Source organism: Tachypleus tridentatus, chromosome 13 (genome assembly GCF_004210375.1).
Source record: "Tachypleus tridentatus isolate NWPU-2018 chromosome 13, ASM421037v1, whole genome shotgun sequence".
Lineage (NCBI taxonomy): Eukaryota > Metazoa > Arthropoda > Merostomata > Xiphosura > Limulidae > Tachypleus > Tachypleus tridentatus.
Window position 1 is genome coordinate 57382664 of NC_134837.1, and position 18525 is coordinate 57401188.

General features: G+C 32.9%; 1 protein-coding gene across 10 annotated transcripts in view; it reads left to right on the forward strand.

Annotated features, from left to right (window-relative positions):
- The first annotated feature begins 2062 nt into the window (after positions 1–2062).
- LOC143239314 (sodium/glucose cotransporter 4-like) overlaps positions 2063–18525 on the forward strand; it is a 35948-nt gene continuing 19485 nt past the window's right edge. For 2 of the 10 annotated variants that reach the window (XM_076480263.1, XM_076480262.1), the window contains exons 1-6: positions 2102–2443; positions 10528–10599; positions 15020–15124; positions 15875–15934; positions 16278–16382; positions 18123–18228. In XM_076480263.1, coding sequence (XP_076336378.1) covers positions 2357–2443; positions 10528–10599; positions 15020–15124; positions 15875–15934; positions 16278–16382; positions 18123–18228 — 535 coding nt within the window. In that variant the 5' untranslated portion in view covers positions 2102–2356. Of the gene's footprint in view, positions 2444–6903; positions 7092–9598; positions 9831–10127; positions 10285–10527; positions 10600–15019; positions 15125–15874; positions 15935–16277; positions 16383–18122; positions 18229–18525 lie in introns of those variants that run through there. The other 8 variants (XM_076480265.1, XM_076480267.1, XM_076480269.1 and 5 more) reach the window with 8 other exon arrangements.

Sequence of the window (18525 nt, forward strand, 5' to 3'; positions counted from 1 at the left end):
AGCACGATGATAAATAGATGATGTAAATGTAAAACATACAACTGTCTTGTTTTTCCTCAATTTTATAATGATATAGTTTCATCATGTATAAAAGGTTTAAAGTATCAATTCATAGAATGATTGTTGTTATTAAATATTAATACATCAGCTATACAACCTATACCAAGTGCAAAATATCACTGATATATTTAGTTGACTTCGCAACATCGGACATTAAACTTGCATTAAGATTTCTATTTTTAAAATAATTATTATTTTTAAATCTTTAAGCAGATAAATCAACTAAGCAGACAAATTATTTTTTTTTTCAGGCTGAGAAGCTTTTATCATAAGCTAGTTTTGAATAACATCAAACATGTTGCTTAATCTTATCTCTTCATGGTAAGTTTCGATGATTCTACTAGATCGACTGTTTAAGTTGTGAGTTTTGGAAGATGTAGCTGCTTGATTTTCCAGCTGACGTGTAGACTTATACAAAGTATAAAACGTTTCCAAGAGTTCTGACTTTACCTTCTACATTTACTGTTTTAAGATAGACACTTCTATTGTTCCAAACAAAAGTTTTTTTTATTCTTGGTACATTTTTTGGAAACTAAGTTTTGGAAGAACTTCATTCTTTAAACACTTGACGAGAAGATGTCGTTATTATCTTCTTTGTGTTTTATTGACAGACATGTACAACATGACGATTCTGTGGCTGCATTACCTAGATATCTTCTATGTATGGCCAAATTACAAAAGTGATCTTCAAATTTTCAAAGTACTTAACTTTCCTTACAACAACATAAGGTTTAAAGTTTAATGAACAGCTTGATTTCTTTTATGGGCGTTCGTATACTTAGAACCAATACAGGACCTGTTCTGTTTGTATGTTGGAAGCGAACAGTTCTTCTCAGTTACATGAGTTTATAGTTCTGTCCAAAGGATGCTCCTCAGTGACGGTCACCAGGCAATAAGGGAAGTGGGTGAAATGATGTCATTAAAGACGATGACGTCATAGAATAGATGAACAAAGTGTCACCAAATGGAGTGTTGTTAAGCCGCCAGGACAGGCTGCCATCACGTTATTTTCCACAAAGTGTTATCAGATAGAGATGCTAAACGTAGAGGAGTTGTAACTATAGTTCAGTATCAGACAGCAGCCACGACAACATAGTTCCACCAAGTAAAAACAGTACAGTCTTGATCAACATGTCTCAACATGACTATACTTAATACAATCGGTTTAAATCACTAATTTATTAGTTAATTAAATTTCCTAATCATTTATATTTAATTTATCCTAAAAAGGATGCTGAACACAAATTCATCAGTTCTGTACATTTCCTGAGCATTTATATATAAACAGTTCAGAAAACAAAAAAAAACGTTTATTAAATATTGTATAAGTTGAAATAGCAACTAGAGTATATGTCACGACATGATTTGTTATTGTTAAAGTTCTGTAACCTCTCTAACATATCTTCATCAGAAGTTATCAGAAGTTGATCCTTTGTTTTTCTTTATACCTTGCGACATGAGTTCTAATTTTTATAGTTATTTAACTTCTTCAACATGATATTTTCATCCGAAGTTACCAGCAACCTAATGAGTTTTTTTCACACACTGCGACGTGAATCCTCATTATGTATGTGCTCTAACTTCCCCAACGCAATATTTTCAACTGAAGTTACCAGAAACTGATTCGGTCTTTTCTTCTTACTGCTTGCCACTTATGAAACTTTTCAACTGAAAGCTACTCGACTTTTGTTCTTCTTGAAACTTTCCCACTATGCTAAGACATTATATCTCTTTTATCTCTTGAAATAGTCCAACAAAAGTTTTCTATAACACAAAAGATGACAAATTGAATTCACTGGCCCATCTTCGAGGTTTTATTTTGAATACATTTAATTAACAATTTTCCAATATATTGTCATAACAGTTACGATGTGAAAAACACAACATTGAATATGAACAATTAAGCAACATTTTGTCGTCATCACGAAGCAACATTTTCAGTCGTGCGTTATCTGGTGGAAATGACTTTACACGATGACGTATGAAGGTAGATTACTTCTTCCTCTAAAACTTGGGAAAGTGAGCGAAAGTGAATTTCCGCACCATTATAAATACGACATAACTAGGTAAAGTTGATGGAATTTAACCCTAGATATTTGTTGAAACGAGGCTGTAGTTTAAAGTTCTTATAAAATGTGTATTTAGTTCACTTTGTACAAAAGAAAACTTTTAGGACGTTAGACAAAACAAAAACAGTTTTACACCTGACACGCGTCAACGCTACGTTTTGTTTTTACCTGTACACGAGCTTTATAAACATTCTACTGAAGTTGCTTCAGTAGTTAGAATTCACAACATGGCGCTGGAAGACACAAAGCTACACTGGGGAGACGTGCTAGTTATTGTCGCTTATTTTATAGGTGTTATTGGAGTAGGAGTATGGGTAAGCCGTTCCTCTTGTTTTTCTTTTCATGTTTTGTTATTATTGATGTTAGTTTTTGTGTATAAAGAAATAATACAAAAACATAACTTTAGGTTGTAGCGGTTGTTGAATTTTTAATGATTGGCAAGATGAAACTTTGTGTATTTTGTATTAATTTATTGAGACAGGAAATGAAATAAAAATAGCTAAATTGCACTTTGCTACATTTCGTACTAGACAATATGCAGTTGATTTCCAACTACTTCAGTCAAATCTAATTACGTATAAATAGATGTGTAATACTGTAACGTACTGTAATGATGTGGTAGATGTAGCGTCAGTAAATTCACTAAATACAGAATTAAGTGTGTTAAATGTAGTTTTTCATAACAACCTAAGCTTTAAGTTGTTAAGTGTACGATTAGCAGGTTAGCATTCTAGTTCTGTTACTGGCAATACGAAACTTATTATAATCACGTGCATCATTACATCACTACGTGTTACAATAATAACATGGGATGTGCTCAAGTGTTATGAGGAATTACCCAGTCCTTTACAGTTAATTCACGTGTCTTTATATAAAGATTGTTTTTAGTGTAATGCTAAACAATAGGCTATATGCACTCTCGCTATTAAGGATAATTGAGCCACGGATATTAGCCTTATATGTCAGTAAACTTAGCGCAGACCTACTGGGGAACTATATACATAAAGAAAGAATTAGTATTATTTATCTAATAACAATAATATTGTTTTGTAAACGATTGCGTAACGTAACGGTGCACTGTTTCTTTTGTCCCGGCATGACCAGGTAGTTAAGGCACTCGACTCGTACAACCTCACTCTCACTATTTTGATGACTTTTTGTTTTCCCGGTGATAATTTTTAAAAATCTGATTCTTGAAACATGAGAAGATGTGTCCCATTCATGATTTCAGGAAATCATTCGGGCTAACAATTGAAATTAACAATGATACGAAATCTATAACCCCCAACACTCTCGAAAGGTGGACCTTTCGAAAGCGCTGTGGTTATAGAATTTCGTAGTTTTGTGTTAAGAAGATGTGTCCCTCCCTGTTAAAAAAAATGATATGTTTATATTTACAATAAAGAAGCTTCGAAAAGTGCTTACGAAGAATAAATTGAACACGTGTAACAAAGGAAAGACTCAAACACACGCACCCAAACAAAATACAAGCGTTTTTAAAATTTGAAAGAAACAAGAAGTTATGTTTTTCTCTACTATGAGACTATAAAGCTTTTATAATATCGTTCTTTAAACATCGGTGGTTGCTGGAGCTAAAGAAGAGACCCCCACAGAGGGACAGTGGTATGTCTGTGGACTTATACTGCAAGAAAGCAGGTTTCAATACTTCTCCTCGAGTAGCTTTGTGCGAAATTTCCAAACAAACAAACAAACAATCAATACTTCTGGCAAGAAGAGCACAGATACATCATTGTGTAACCATATGCTTAAATACAAATGAACAAAGCTAGAGAAGAACATGTTTTCACAGGTCAAAATAACAGTAGGATTGTCTCTATATCACACTTTAAATTCAATCTAAAGCATAAGGGTGGTATCTCACAACTCTAGGTTACCTTCTTGAGTGATCATTCTCATTACATATATTTGAAGGAATATTAATTTCTAGTTCATACTTACTTGTGCAAATTCCATATTCCATCCATTTAAATGTTAAAGGTACGTACACCTGCACGAGACGTTTGAAAACACATACAATACTAAATACACATTTTTTCCTAGTTTTAGAATGGTGAGGTCTTGCAATTTGCAACTGTCATATATATTTCAAAAGTTCATTCTCCTGTAATATAAAGTTGTTAATGGCCATTGTTAAGTGACTAAGACTTAACTCACATTCAGACGTAACTTCTGATCAAAGTAATATTTATAGGTTTATAGAAATTCAAACTATCGTATACATACATACATATGTGGTATTTCTTATGAGTAGACATTACTTGCCAGAGTCATAATAATGCCTAGAACTTGTTCTCTTATCCATTAATTACAAAACTGAAATAATATGTAAAAAATTATATTCCAAATACTATATATTAGATACATAAACTGAACACATAAACTGATGATTACCACGGCTTCTTCTTTGTCTTCTCCCACTAATATAAGTATTTCTACTTTATCCTCGATAATTTGTGTTTCCTAATTGTGGCATGCACCATAAACTCTCTCACTTTGCTCTCAATCTCCTACTGAAATGTTATACACTACAATCTCTTTGTTACTTCACTCTCTCCCACTTAGGTAGATATTTCCTCGATAGGTTTTCTATCTTTCTAACGTACATCGCAAGCTCTTCTCCATTGTTATTTGTTTCTCTCTATCACGCACCCTAAATCTTTCTACCTCGTCAAATAATTCAATTTTGTAATAGTCTAGTTCTCTTCCAGTGTTATGTACAGTATTATAATTTCAATTGTATTTTATATCTTTACGAGAAAGAATTTAGCAATATTTCGTTTCTTTTACATTTTATCTATCGCAGTGATCTGTGAACATATAATAATTATAAACCACTTAACTATGACAAGTCTGTCCAAGTGTGTTAAGACGTGCGACTCGTAATATGAGGGTCGCGCCAAACATGCTCGCCCTTCCAGCCGTGGGGGCGTTATAAGTGACGGTCAATCCCACTATTCGTTGGGAAAAGAGCAGTCCCAAGAGTTGGCGGTGGGTGGTGATGACTAGCTGCCTTCTCTCTAGTCTTACACTGCTAAATTAGGGACGGCTAGCACAGATAGCCCTCGAGTAGCTTTGTGCGAAATTCAAAACAAACAAACAAGTTTGTAAATAAACTTCGGAGAAATAAGTAACGCCTTCTATTATGTAATCATTCATTTTACTTTATATGCAAAAACGGCTCGTTTGGGCTGAGAAAACACTTAGTTCGCTCTTCTATGTAAAAGTGTTTTCTCAGCCCAAACGAGCCGTTTTTGCATATAAATTTTCTCAACAAGTGGGTTTCTCGTCATCACTGATCATTCATTTTACTGTCTACTTCAACTCCATTCTCGAAGTGTTTTTTAAGGCAGTTTTCTGTCAACATCAGATACTATGAAAGCTTCAATAAGGTGAATACATGCTTAAAATTTAAGCTTTGCTTTGTCATTTTATCACATACAAACCGGTTTCACCCACATGTGGTGTAAAATACGTGAGAGTGTTTGGGTGAATAAAGCATTTAGGTTCGCAGAATCACACACTGTGACTTGTGTGAGAAACTTAACAGATCACATGCTTTTTTTTTGTGAGGCAGATTAACAATATTAACAGACATCTCTTGTGTGAAAACGGTTTTTTATATTAGAATCATCAAGTCCTGAAACATAACAGTACACTCCATCGATATACTTAAGAGGTTATAGTTTAGCTGGTCGCGTACCGTGCTGCGGATGCGAGTTTTAAGGTTCCCACAGAGATATGACGCTAAAACTTTCCAGCTACGAGGAAATTATTGCTGTTAAAACCTAGCAATGTCAGATCCTTAGGGGCCGTTTAGTTCATGCCATGTTCACGTCTTACATACCATTGTAAATCTACCTAACCACCTCGCTACCTTTGAATATGCACAAATATTTGGACGAATAATCTGTTTCTTGATAATAGGGTTTTATTAATATGTTAAAACTGAGCGATACGTACTTCAGAGTAAAATATTCAGTGAGGTGAATACATGCTTGTAAACTTTAGTTTGTCATTTGACCGCAAACAAATCAGTCTCACCACCATATAAAAAACACGATCGATTGTAATCTTTATATATATTCTAGCTTATAAGTTGAAGAAAACATCATTAAACGTTTTGCATTTCTTTTTAATTTATAATCTGCTGAAAAATATAGTGAAATAAATCAGAGGAAATGTTTGTTCAGTTGTTTTTCTGGAGATAAAAATTATACATGAATATGTTGACAAACTCGTAACTGTTTTGAACACTCACGTAAAAAATACTTATCTGTACAATCTTTCTCAGAGCTAAGACGAAGTCAGTCACCAACGAAAATATATATATATGTATATATATCCAGCCACGTTGGGCACTGTGTAGGTCTTCTGAAAGAATAATAACTGTCCTAAAAAATTAAACAAGGCGAGATTTTAACTTGTTTTCAGGTTCTTAAAATGATAATTCAAGGGTAAATCAAGCACAAATGTTTGCTACACTTGAATTGGCATTACCATGCTAGACGTATTATCTTGAACATTTTAGTTTACTTTTATTGTGTTACAGGTGTTGGAATCATTACATTTTTCGTACCAAGATAGTAGTTAATGCAGGACCGTAATACAGTACTACACCCAAACAGTCAAATTCTTGGAAAGATTGATCGCTGGTGTTCCGTAATAATGCTGATTTTATTCCCTTTCTCGTCAGAGTACAAAAACCATTGTTGTTGCGCAAAAGAGTTGTTGTAACACCGGAAATCTAAACGGGAAATGTGTCATGGCATTCTTCACTACACATTCTGACTCATACCTCTGATTTTGTACCGTTTCTTGCTTGTTTTAGTTTTAAGTAAGTTATACAAATGACGCAATATCAGTTTTGAAGACTTGATAAAGGCAAGTACAAAAGAGAAAGGACAACCAAACTAAAATTTGACAAACTTTGATTGTTTTCAGGTATGCTGTGCAAAATTACGACATCTGTTTATTTTTGTTTCAAATATATGTATCTGTACGTGTACATTTTGGTCATAAATATATTCAACTTGTAGCTAATGTTGAGGTATATACCGCACTTGACTGGTGCATTCCTTGTTATCCAGCCTAAAAGTGTTATATACATATTAAAATTATATTGAACTAAATATCATACTTGACTGGTGTGGCCTTTGGTATCTATTATAAAAGTGATATATATATATATGTATGCACAGATAATATTATAACACTTAAACGTTTATGTAACATCTATTTGATATATTTCCTAAATATTCGAAAAGTAAAAACCTGTAAAGTTAACGATGCGTACATTTAAAAGTGAAAGATCGTTTAGTCATAACTTTGGTCACATATTTCTCTTTCCTTTTCACCGCTTCTAATAATTAATTTATGTTCATTTTAATTTTTACTCGTCTTACATTTGCACACTATATTATCCATGTTGCTTCAGCTACGAAACACTTCATGATAACGACTCCACAACAGATTTTTGTTTTACTTATAGACATATACCTAAAATGATATGGTAGGATAGAAAAAAGGAATTTTTTTTTAAGAATGTTCAGTCCTCTGGTGGTATACCGGTAAGTCTACAAACTTACAACGCTAAAATCAGGGGTTTGATTCCCCTCGGTGGACTGAGCAGATTGCCCGCTGTGGCTTTACTATAAGAAAAGCACAAGAATGTTCAGTTATAGAGGTCGCTCTTTATACACCAAGGAATATGTAGAGGGAGGAGCCGCATTTTGTTTTTTTAATTTTATAACACAGTAGACTGAGCTGTAGGTTACTGTGAGTGAAGGAAAGAAAGAGAGTAAGACGAGAGAGAAGTAGACTTCATGGAAGTTGTTCAGAATACCCTTTTTGGTAGGGGATCCTTTTCAAGGTTTTGGGGGGTATAGGTAATTTGGTACAGATTTCGTTTCGTTTCTGTGATTATTGATTAGGTTTCTTTTGATGTATATCTTCTTGGGTATGGTTGGCTGTTTACTTGTATTTTTACATTGGACGATAATGTGCATTCCAGGCAGTGAAGAATGTGATTTAATAGATGAAAGGAAGAGGTCGCTTCAGTTGTTCTATGTTTAGCTTTTTAAAGTTGTGTTTCCCCAGAATAAAAACTTTTCTTTTATGTAAGAAATTTTGGTCGATCTGTGTAGTTCTTTTATACAAGTATAAAAAAACAATTATCACCAAATAAAAAACTATGCATGGATTTTATTCTCCATGTAAACTCGAGAAACCTTAGTCTGCTTTTGACCATTAGCCGATAAAGTGATGTGCTCATTTTCATCCCTATCTTTGGTGCCTTTTACCAAGTTTAGTAGTCAGTTTTATATAGATTTATATGTAACTTTTTATAAGTTGACGTACTTGGGTTGCTAGATTATAGAATATATTCAAAATATTTATAAGTTTTGCATATAATAATAAAACTGTTTTGCTTTATCAAATGATGGTAAAAATTATAGTTATTGCCAAAACTAGGTAGATGCTAGGCCTGTTGAAGAAAAAAGATGATCAACAAAAATTTAAAAATCTAGGTTTTGGCTATTCGCCGGTTTTCGACTGTGGAACGTTCTGGATAGCTAAAAAGCGACAAATATTCCGGAGACAGAGCGAATACGCCAGGTAGCTTTTGATTACCAGTATAGAAGAAAATCCAGTTGATTTTGTATTTCTTTAACATGTGTGTTCATGCTGTCCCTACACGGAGAGTGCTAGCGCAATTTCCAAAATGTGTGTATATTGGATGTTTTGAATTATTCCGAAGGATTTATTTCATATTGTTTATAATGTTAAGTAACTACAATCAGATGCGCTTAGTAGTGTAACACAGCTTATTTTATAAATGATAGTAGAGTGTAAGTATTTTCTATCCTGTTACTCTTCTGTCATTGTACTTGTAGGTTAAGTAAGACTTTGAGATATTGATTTGGGAAATGGTTTTAACTAAGATGTTATGATGACGAGAAACCCATTTGAAGTAGACATGTATTCTAAGTACGCTTGGTATGGGTATCAAAACTTTATTGTAATTGCCGTTTTAATATCCCAACTAGCCGTCTTTAAAATACATTTTTAACTACGGTGTTGTGGATAATGTGCTTTTTCAATGTTAATCTATTGGCATAATTGATTATTATTAATTTTGCAGTTTCTGTGGCTTTTATTTCTTTGTTCTATATTTTAATTCGATTCTGTGTTGTTTCTTCCATTCTTTTTTGTAGTTTTTTGTGAAAAAAAAACAACTAATTATGTTTTATTGGGGTTTATTTATTTTTGAATTTCGCGCAAAGCTACCCGAGGAATAGCTGCGCTAGCTTTCCCTAATTTAGCAGTGTAAGGCTAGAGGGAAGACAGCTAGTCATCACTACAAATTACTCATGTCTTGTTTTTCGTACAGTTTTCTTAGTGGTTCACTTACTACAGACGTTTTATCTTACCATTTTATGATACTGCAGAATTCGATCTGAAGAAAAACCATGAAGACCGGCTTTGAAAGTAGCTGTAGACAATACTTGAATGTGACTGGACAGAGAACATTATGTACTACTTGTTTAACATTGTGAACCGTGGTGTCTGTCCATCCGTCCATCTGTCTCCTGTTTATAATGGTCACTTCTCGGGTCGAGTGTGAAAATCTACGGACGAAAGCAAAGTTCAACATTAACTTTTTAAGTAATGGAAGAACAGGTACGAATAACTTTGACAATAAACAGAATATTCTACACTAACTTTTAGGAATTAATAACACTGTCATTCACATGTGAAACTGTGACCTGCTTATTTTACTGTCAAAACAAGGGCAAACTGCTCTCTCCAGTGCCGTATGTGGAAGTGTCATAAACAACGAGAAGACCTTAACCCCAATTTTACTTAACATATACCTAGGAGAAGGGCCGAATTTACACCCTGAACTGCCCTCGCGTCAAACTGTAATTTTCAATTGGGGCACTCAACCATGCGACTAGGCGTACTGGTACATCTGTATTACATACATACGTGTTTAACGACTCTACTAGTGAATCTTTACAAATTACATGCCTAGTTGACTACTTTACTGGTACATCTGAACAACATAGATGCCTGTTTGACTATTTTACTGATACCTCACAACAACATACATGCCTGGATGACTACTTTACTGGTACTTCTGTTCAACATAATGCCTAGTTTACTACTATACTGATACATCTGAACAACATACATGTCTAGTTGACTAATTTACCTATACGTCTAAACAACACACATACCTGGTTGACTAATTTACTGATACATCTGTAAAACACATACGTTGCTGACTTTTTTACTCTTACATCTGAACACCATACATGCCTGGTTAACTACTTTACTGGTACATCTGAACAACGTACTTTTTTTTTTCTTACAGTCAACCCATAAGAGCAAGAGGGACAGTATAAGTGGATACTTTCTGGCCAGTAGAAACATGCATTGGATCTTGGTAAGTTTTATTTAATTACATAAACTTGTTATTTTTAACCACTCACAAATACATTCATGTGTGTGTGTAAACAAGCGCGTGTATGTATATATCATCATCACAAAATAATGAAAGTTGCTGATATGCATGATACTTTTCTTATTTCGCGATGTGCACACCCAACTTCGGAAATTTTTATCCTGTGTGCATGTAGTTTTACAATAGGAGTCACGGTTTTTTTCCGTTTGGCCTCAGTTTCCCATCTCGAAGAACTTTATTTTTCTCCATTCTCAGTTTGAAGATATGACGTCATGAATACGTCACACCAGATTTAATGAACTAGCGCCACGGGTAATCAGCTAATATACATAATTTGGATTTATTTGTTTTGAGTTCTATGCATTACTTGTGACAAATAAAATTAATAGTAAATAAATATATAAACTTGCTGACCAGTCAAAGAATACAGTAATTAATTATTTCATTTAAGGTTATAAGTTTGTGCCTTTTTATAGCAAAGCCACATCGGGCTATCTGTTGAGTCCACCGAGGGGAGTCGAACCCCTGATTTTAGCGTTGCAAGTCTGAAGACAAAGGTTATAAGAAACTTCATTCTGAACCAAATCCTTTTTTGGGTTCACCTTTTCTGTATGGTGTTTCTAAACTGCAAAAGAGTCCAATAAAATCTGGATTTATATCCTGTTCAGTGAAAACAATTATTAAATAACTAGCCATTTTACTAAATAAATTATTTATATGTTATTTGGTAGAAGTAAAACTATATATACGTTTTTAGGTAATAAAAATAATCAACTCATTTTAAAATACTTAAGCAATTATGAACAAGCTAAAATAAATCAAACATTCGATTTTACTACTCTGAATATGAAAATACCATTAAAATTTAATTTGAGCTAAGAATTTATTAATTAAACAATAATGTAATTCTCCTATGTTACTTAAAGTAATACTACCTCTAATAATATAAAATATGTATTAAGTTCCTGTATTTATAATAACATTTTTTTCAATAATTATATATTTAAACAAGTCATGAGAGCTAACTATCGAATTATCGAATTAAAAATAATACTTTAATTATTGATCACTTTTTTCACGGATTTACCGCGGATTAACTTTAATGTATGGAGAGGTGTGATTCGGTAACAATGGCGGCCTCCATAAAGCTGACATAGAGAGCGGATAAGGTAGATAACGGTCGATTTCTATTGTAATATATTTTATTTATTTCCAAAATTAAAGCAAATCCTTTTTAAATATCCCCTTGAAGTTATAAAGCCAGGATTAAATTCGTAAGCCGCGTTTTTACACGTTCTTAAATTAGTGGTGTGCCGCGATAATCCTCGCTCACAAGACTTGCTACAGCGGCTTAAGCGATTTCGCGGTTTACTGGTCCGCGGCTTAATGGCGCTCCACTGTATTAGTCTTAACTTATAGATATATATAAATGACATAATTGGTAAAAAGTATCTTGAGATAAATAATTTTATTAACAACAACTTAACTGGTACAATTGGAAATTGGAAACGCTTCAATTTTTGAAAGTAGAATCACATTATTTAGATATAGAAATTAAAACAATTAATCATGATATTCCTTTAAATGTTTTGATAAGAAAAATTATTTTCCAATATACGACCTACCATCTCCGAATGGTAATATGTCATATTCTTCTATTATAAGTGTTGTAAACTCGCAATTGTGCAGATTTTGTAAAATTTGTAATATTTTGTAATAAATTACAAATTTTCATTACTAATGTTGAAATACTGATATAACAATTAATTAATTTGATAAAAATATTAAATAAATTAATTAAAGGAGGGTGTGTCAAAGTGGCGCAGTGGTATGCCTCCGGCCTTATATACTAAAAATCGGGTTTCTACACCCGTGGTGGGCAGAGTACAGATAGCCCATTCTGTAACTTTGTGCTTAATTCAAAACCAACAAACAATTTTTGTTAAATGCAAAAATATATTACACAAATAAACTTTAGTAAGAATTTAAAATGCGTTTTTAAAATTTCTAATAAATATTTTTAGTTTTTAATAAGGAATTTAAACATGTTGGCACTACTTTCTCGTCTGTTTTGACATCAGTATCGCACTTACATATAAAATATTTCATAAAATGAAAGTAAAGTCTAAAAACTAAAAGCTATAGTAAAACCTACGAGACTATTATAAGGTCGTGGTTAAAATATTTAGTCACAAGTTATGTTAATTCTAGAATTACTTCTTAGTTAGAACAACATAGACTTATAATCACTGGGTAAAGATCAAACATAAATCAGTAAAAACTGGTCTGTGAGCAGAAGAAAGAGTTACAAGATCTACAGTGCAATTATACAGATGTCTTCACAGATAGCTCAATCAAGACGGACCTTGTGCAACAAAAGATCGAGACCACGGCCAGGAACCCAGTCAAGGTGAAGCCCTATCAGATGTTTTATGTGATGAGAGGCCTGATCAAGCAAGAAGTTTCGCTTCTGTTAGAGTCTGAAATAATTGAACCTTTCTTTTCATCCTACTGATCACCAGTGACAATCGTGAAGAAGATGGATGTCTCAAACTACTACTACATAGATTTCTGGAAGCTGAACCTCGCGATGAATTTGACTCTGAACCTATGCCCAAGCCTGAGGCTAGCATAGAAAAACTAAATGGGCCAAATTGTTTTACCAAGATTGGCCTCAGTAAAGGTTATTGGCAGATCCCAACGGAGACAGAATCTAACGAGAAGACAACTTTTGTGACACAAGATGAATGCTATCAGTTCAATTGAATGCCAGTTAGTTTAGCGAACTTAGTAGCAGCATTGAACTTCATGATGAGAACAATATTGCACAAAACTAACAACACTGAGTGTTATGTAGATAACATTCTAATCCACGCAGCCAGATAGGAAGCAACCTGAAGAAACTCAGGAAGCTGTTTAGGAAAATGAGGGTGACAGATATGACCATCAGACCATCAAAGTTATACATTTGTTAATCTACGCTGAACTTTGTAAGACACAAGGTGGTTAACTGACAAATAGTCATGGAAGAAAAGAAGGTAACTCACATACAAGATGCACTTACTTTGATCACCAAGCAGTAAATTAGATCATTAATATACATCAATAAGAAGTAATAAAAAGAACTACTGTGTAAGTGAATGAGAGTGTCTAACTATCATATTTGCCATCCAGAAATTCCAAAACTACCTCTATGGTCAGGAGCACATCGTCCATTTGTACCATCAATTTATTGTATGTCTCCAGAGGTATACAACTAACAATGCAAAAATCATGAGGTGTTGGATTGTATCTCCAGAAATAACAGTTCTGTATTGAAGTCATCAAAGGGACTGCAAATACTGGTGTAGGCTGTATGAGCAGACTTTTGCACTGGAATCACTTTTTGTATATTGTATAAAACATATTATAAATGTTTGTTCTTGAAGTGGGCTTATTGTTAGATATACAAGACGGTTTTGATTTAAGAGAAACTGTTTACGTCACTGTTTACGAATCAGTTGTTGAATTTATAATTTTGTGTATTATTTTGTCACTTGAATCTTCTACATTTTTCACTTTGTTTTTATTAGTATATTGGATCGTAATATCATGTAACGTTTTGAATATCTTAGGCTTCTATCTGGCTGTAAACGCATGTCCAAAATGTAGGTTCGAATTAGTTAGATACATAAATTTTGATTACATGATTGTGAGTTTAGACATAAAGAGCGTATATTGGTAATCTTTAAAATTAAACTATCACAATTAAATCGTAACAATAGAATAAAGAAGAAGAATTTGTCTTATCAATTGTGTTCTAAAGTAATTAAACCACACTTTTGGAATTTGACGAAAAAGAGACAATTATTTGAAGCTGTCGGTAAAATTGTTGTAACTAACAGTGTTTGATTTGTTTTAATATATTATGTTAAACAAATGAATTGTTTGTTGTAGAAATTTATCGCCAACTAGAAATGAGTGCTAACGACTTTATGATTTTCTGATAGCTTTATTACTCCTGCTGAATACCTAAGAAGAGCTGATACTAAACTGCAGCTAAAATTATGTACAACTAAACAGATCTTGTTTGTTTGTTTGTTTGTTTTGGAATTTCGCACAAAGCTACTCGAGGGCTATCTGTGCTAGCCGTCCCTAATTTAGCAGTGTAAGACTAGAGGGAAGGCAGCTAGTCATCACCACCCACCGCCAACTCTTGGGCTACTCTTTTACCAACGAATAGTGGGATTGACCGTCACATTATACACCCCCACGGCTGGGAGGGCGAGCATGTTTAGCGCGACGCGGGCTCGAACCCGCGACCCTCAGATTACGAGTCGCACGCCTTACGCACTTGGCCATGCCAGGCCACCTAAACAGGTCTAACGATGATGTATGTGTAGTAATATATTGTTTTCTTAAGGTTGGAGCTTCTTTATTTGCCAGCAACATTGGCAGTGGTCATTTCGTAGGTTTAGCTGGCTCAGCAGCAAGTTCTGGTATTGGAATAGCCGGGTTTGAGTTAAACGTAAGTACAAACATGGAATTGTTAGCAAGTTATGACAGTTAAATAACCATATAACAATAATTATGTAATACTATTTCTGTTAATCTAAGTTTTATTTTTTTCTCGGCATTGAAAACTATATAACATGAATAATAGGGGAATACAAAATTTACATAAGACAGTATCATAAACACTGAATTTTATGGTATCAAATGTTGGAAACATCGTGGATAACATTTCGTGTATTCATCCAAAAACTTGTTTATTGGTTCATCAATAATTCATGCTCATTATATTTTTATTATACTAGTCTGAATAGTTTGCAATGTGGACTAAATTAAATTAAACCATATTATAAAGGTTTAAGTTCTACAGCTAAAAAAGTTACAGTTTTTGCAAACTTTATATGTTTCCTTAAATCATTAAACATTATATTTACCGATTTTGTTACATAAAAGCGTTGACTATGGTACCATCTGTTGATATTTTAGGGAATATTATTTTCTGAGAAATACTTTAATAATGTATTATTTATTTTTAACATATTTAGTAAATTCTTTAAAATGGCCGTGATTGTAAATTAGTTCTTAGCGTGTTTGATTTAACATTCAATCAACATTATTAAAAATACCGATTCGTTCTTGTCTCCACTTTATCTAATATACTCTCATGTCTATTTCTTTTGTGACTTCAACTCTGCCTCTGTTTTAAAGCTCAAAAATAATAAATAAATGCAAGTAAATACAACAATTTTCTTGTTTTTCCCTACAGGCTATGTTCGTGTTACTAATTCTTGGTTGGGTCTTCGTTCCCGTCTATACAGCCTCCAGGGTAAGTTGGTTCTCGCAGCAGAATATTATGTTGTTATTCTCGAAATATAGATGAATATAGCATAAATTAATTAATAAATATAGATGACTATAGCATAAATTCATTGTATAAGCTTAAGTTTTCAATTAATGAAAGTTCCATATTTCCATTGATACTGAATCTTCCTAAGATCACTACAAAAAAATTGCAACTGTATTTCTAGCAGTAATTACATAAAAAATTTAAAAACTACTAGAAGTATGTTTTAAGTTTAATTAGTATTCATTATATATATATTATGATCACGCTATTGGGTGTTAATTAGTTTTTCTTTCTTAAGTAGCGTAATTTGTTTCCCTTTAAGGTATATACTATGCCAGAATACCTGAGGAAGAGATTTGGAGGGCAACGTATAAGGATTTATTTATCTGTATTAGCATTATTGCTGTATGTTTTCACTAAAATATCGGTAAGTGCATTTTACTCAATTTTTCTGTAGAAGTATTGGTGTACTTATCAAAAAATAATATTTTTCTAACATTTTGGTATGATTAGTGTGTGATTTTATTTATTTTGTGCATTCTTTACTGTAGGTGGTTACTTCTTATAGGACATCATGTATTTTTGCTCATTTTACCTACAAATCCATAGGTTTTGTAAATAGTTTCTATTTTTGTAAAATGTTGTATATATTGTTGTACGTTTTACTTAAATACAAAAATGTAAAATTTTTTATGTTTTTTTTTATGAAACAGGTGGTGTCATAGGACACCAAAACATATTTAGAGCCTTTTTCAGACAAGTCCTTCTTTTAATAACTATTTATTTTATAATGATTTTATCATTGCATTCCTTTTAATTATAAATATAAATGTTTTATACAAATTTCGTATACTGTTGTGTGCTTTTACGTAAATATCCATTTGTTTATTATTATTAGAAATGTTCCTAAATCACAGAAACTTCTTTGCAACTGGAGACTTCCAGTGAAGTGTTTGGACTGATTCACTAAAACTGGAAAAAAATAAATAATTGCAGTAGTTGGTACCATAGTATTATTTGCGAAACGTCATATTTCAATTGTTTCTAATTAACATCCCATTTCAGTTGTTTAACAATATCTATATGATTTTTTTTTTATTCTGAGCTTTAAGAGGTAATTGATTAGAGTGAGGTTGTGAAGAACAGATTCAATTGTTGTCATGGTTAGTAGGCGTGAATTACAAACGATTGTTAGAATAAGTATGTACAATAACGTTGAAGGGAGCGGATATCAGTCATTTAATGGTTAATAGCCTATACAATCACATAAGTTTAATTATGTATTATCTACTTTTTATTACTAGGTAGTAATTACTAACTAGTTTTTCTTATGTTTTGGCTGCTGTCTTCCGGAATTCTGGAGAAGATATTTGAGGTGATTGTAGTGAGAATTCAGTCTTGGGTGTTTTCACTCATTTGAAGTTTATCTCGTGAGGACGTAAATCAACTAACTGATTTGTATGGTTTCCAAATGGATATCCAGATTTTGTCAGCTTCTTGTACGTGTTGTTTATATCATGCTATTTCAGTATTATTTATTTATCGTATGATATGATGGGCTATTGCAAGACAGATCAGTATTAAAAGTCTCGTGTCTTTATGACATTTCTGAATTCTAACTTTATTTTCTCCAATGAATACTATCATCCATATTCACAGAAGATGTTTTATTGGGTATTTAGATGGTTTGGTGTGTATTAACTGCAACCGTATTGTGCCATTGATTCTGGGTAATATTCTTACTTTATATAAGTTTTCATGGCGACCTTTGATATGTGACAATGTGGTTGTTTATTTTTTTTGCTTCCTGCTTATTCGTGATGTTTTCCATCTTTATGAAACAGTGCTTCTACAAACTTCTCAGCAGATGGCAGCAGATTAAGAGGTGAAATGAAACATAAACACTATTTAGTAATTAGTATCTAATGTCAGAATACCAGAAGCCCACTTGGAATGAAAATGTATATCAGAATGGCTGGTATGGGTATTAACACTTTTTTATAAGCAGAGAGCAACGTTTTGACCTTCCTAGGTCATCTTCAGGGTCTGAGATACAAACTCTAACCACTTACTTTCCGAGTGGAGTAATACATTGAGGTAATAATGGATAACAGTGAATTTTAAAATCTTCGAACGGAACACAGGTTAATCGAAGTTTCTTCCACAGGCGGATCTTTATGCAGGGGCCATCTTTATTGAACAGTGCGTAAAATGGAATCTTTATGTATCCGTTGTTGTTTTGTTAATTGTGGCAGGCGTCTTTACTATAGCAGGTGAGAAAATCAATACATAGTAATGTATTTATTATATCATGCTAACGCGAAACTGACAACTAATTAGATAAAGCTTAATGGCATAACTTCAAAATTCTAAATATGAGAGTTACTCAAGCTTTAAAAATTTTTAGATTAAATCTAATTCGTTTTATAGCTTAGGCGTTGTGATTTGTTACTATAAGTAATGCAATTTTTATGTGATCTGTAATTAAAATATATACGTCATAAAAATGCTGATTATTATGTCTTAATAAAGTTTATATTTCAGATAAAACATTTGGTAATTAGAAACAT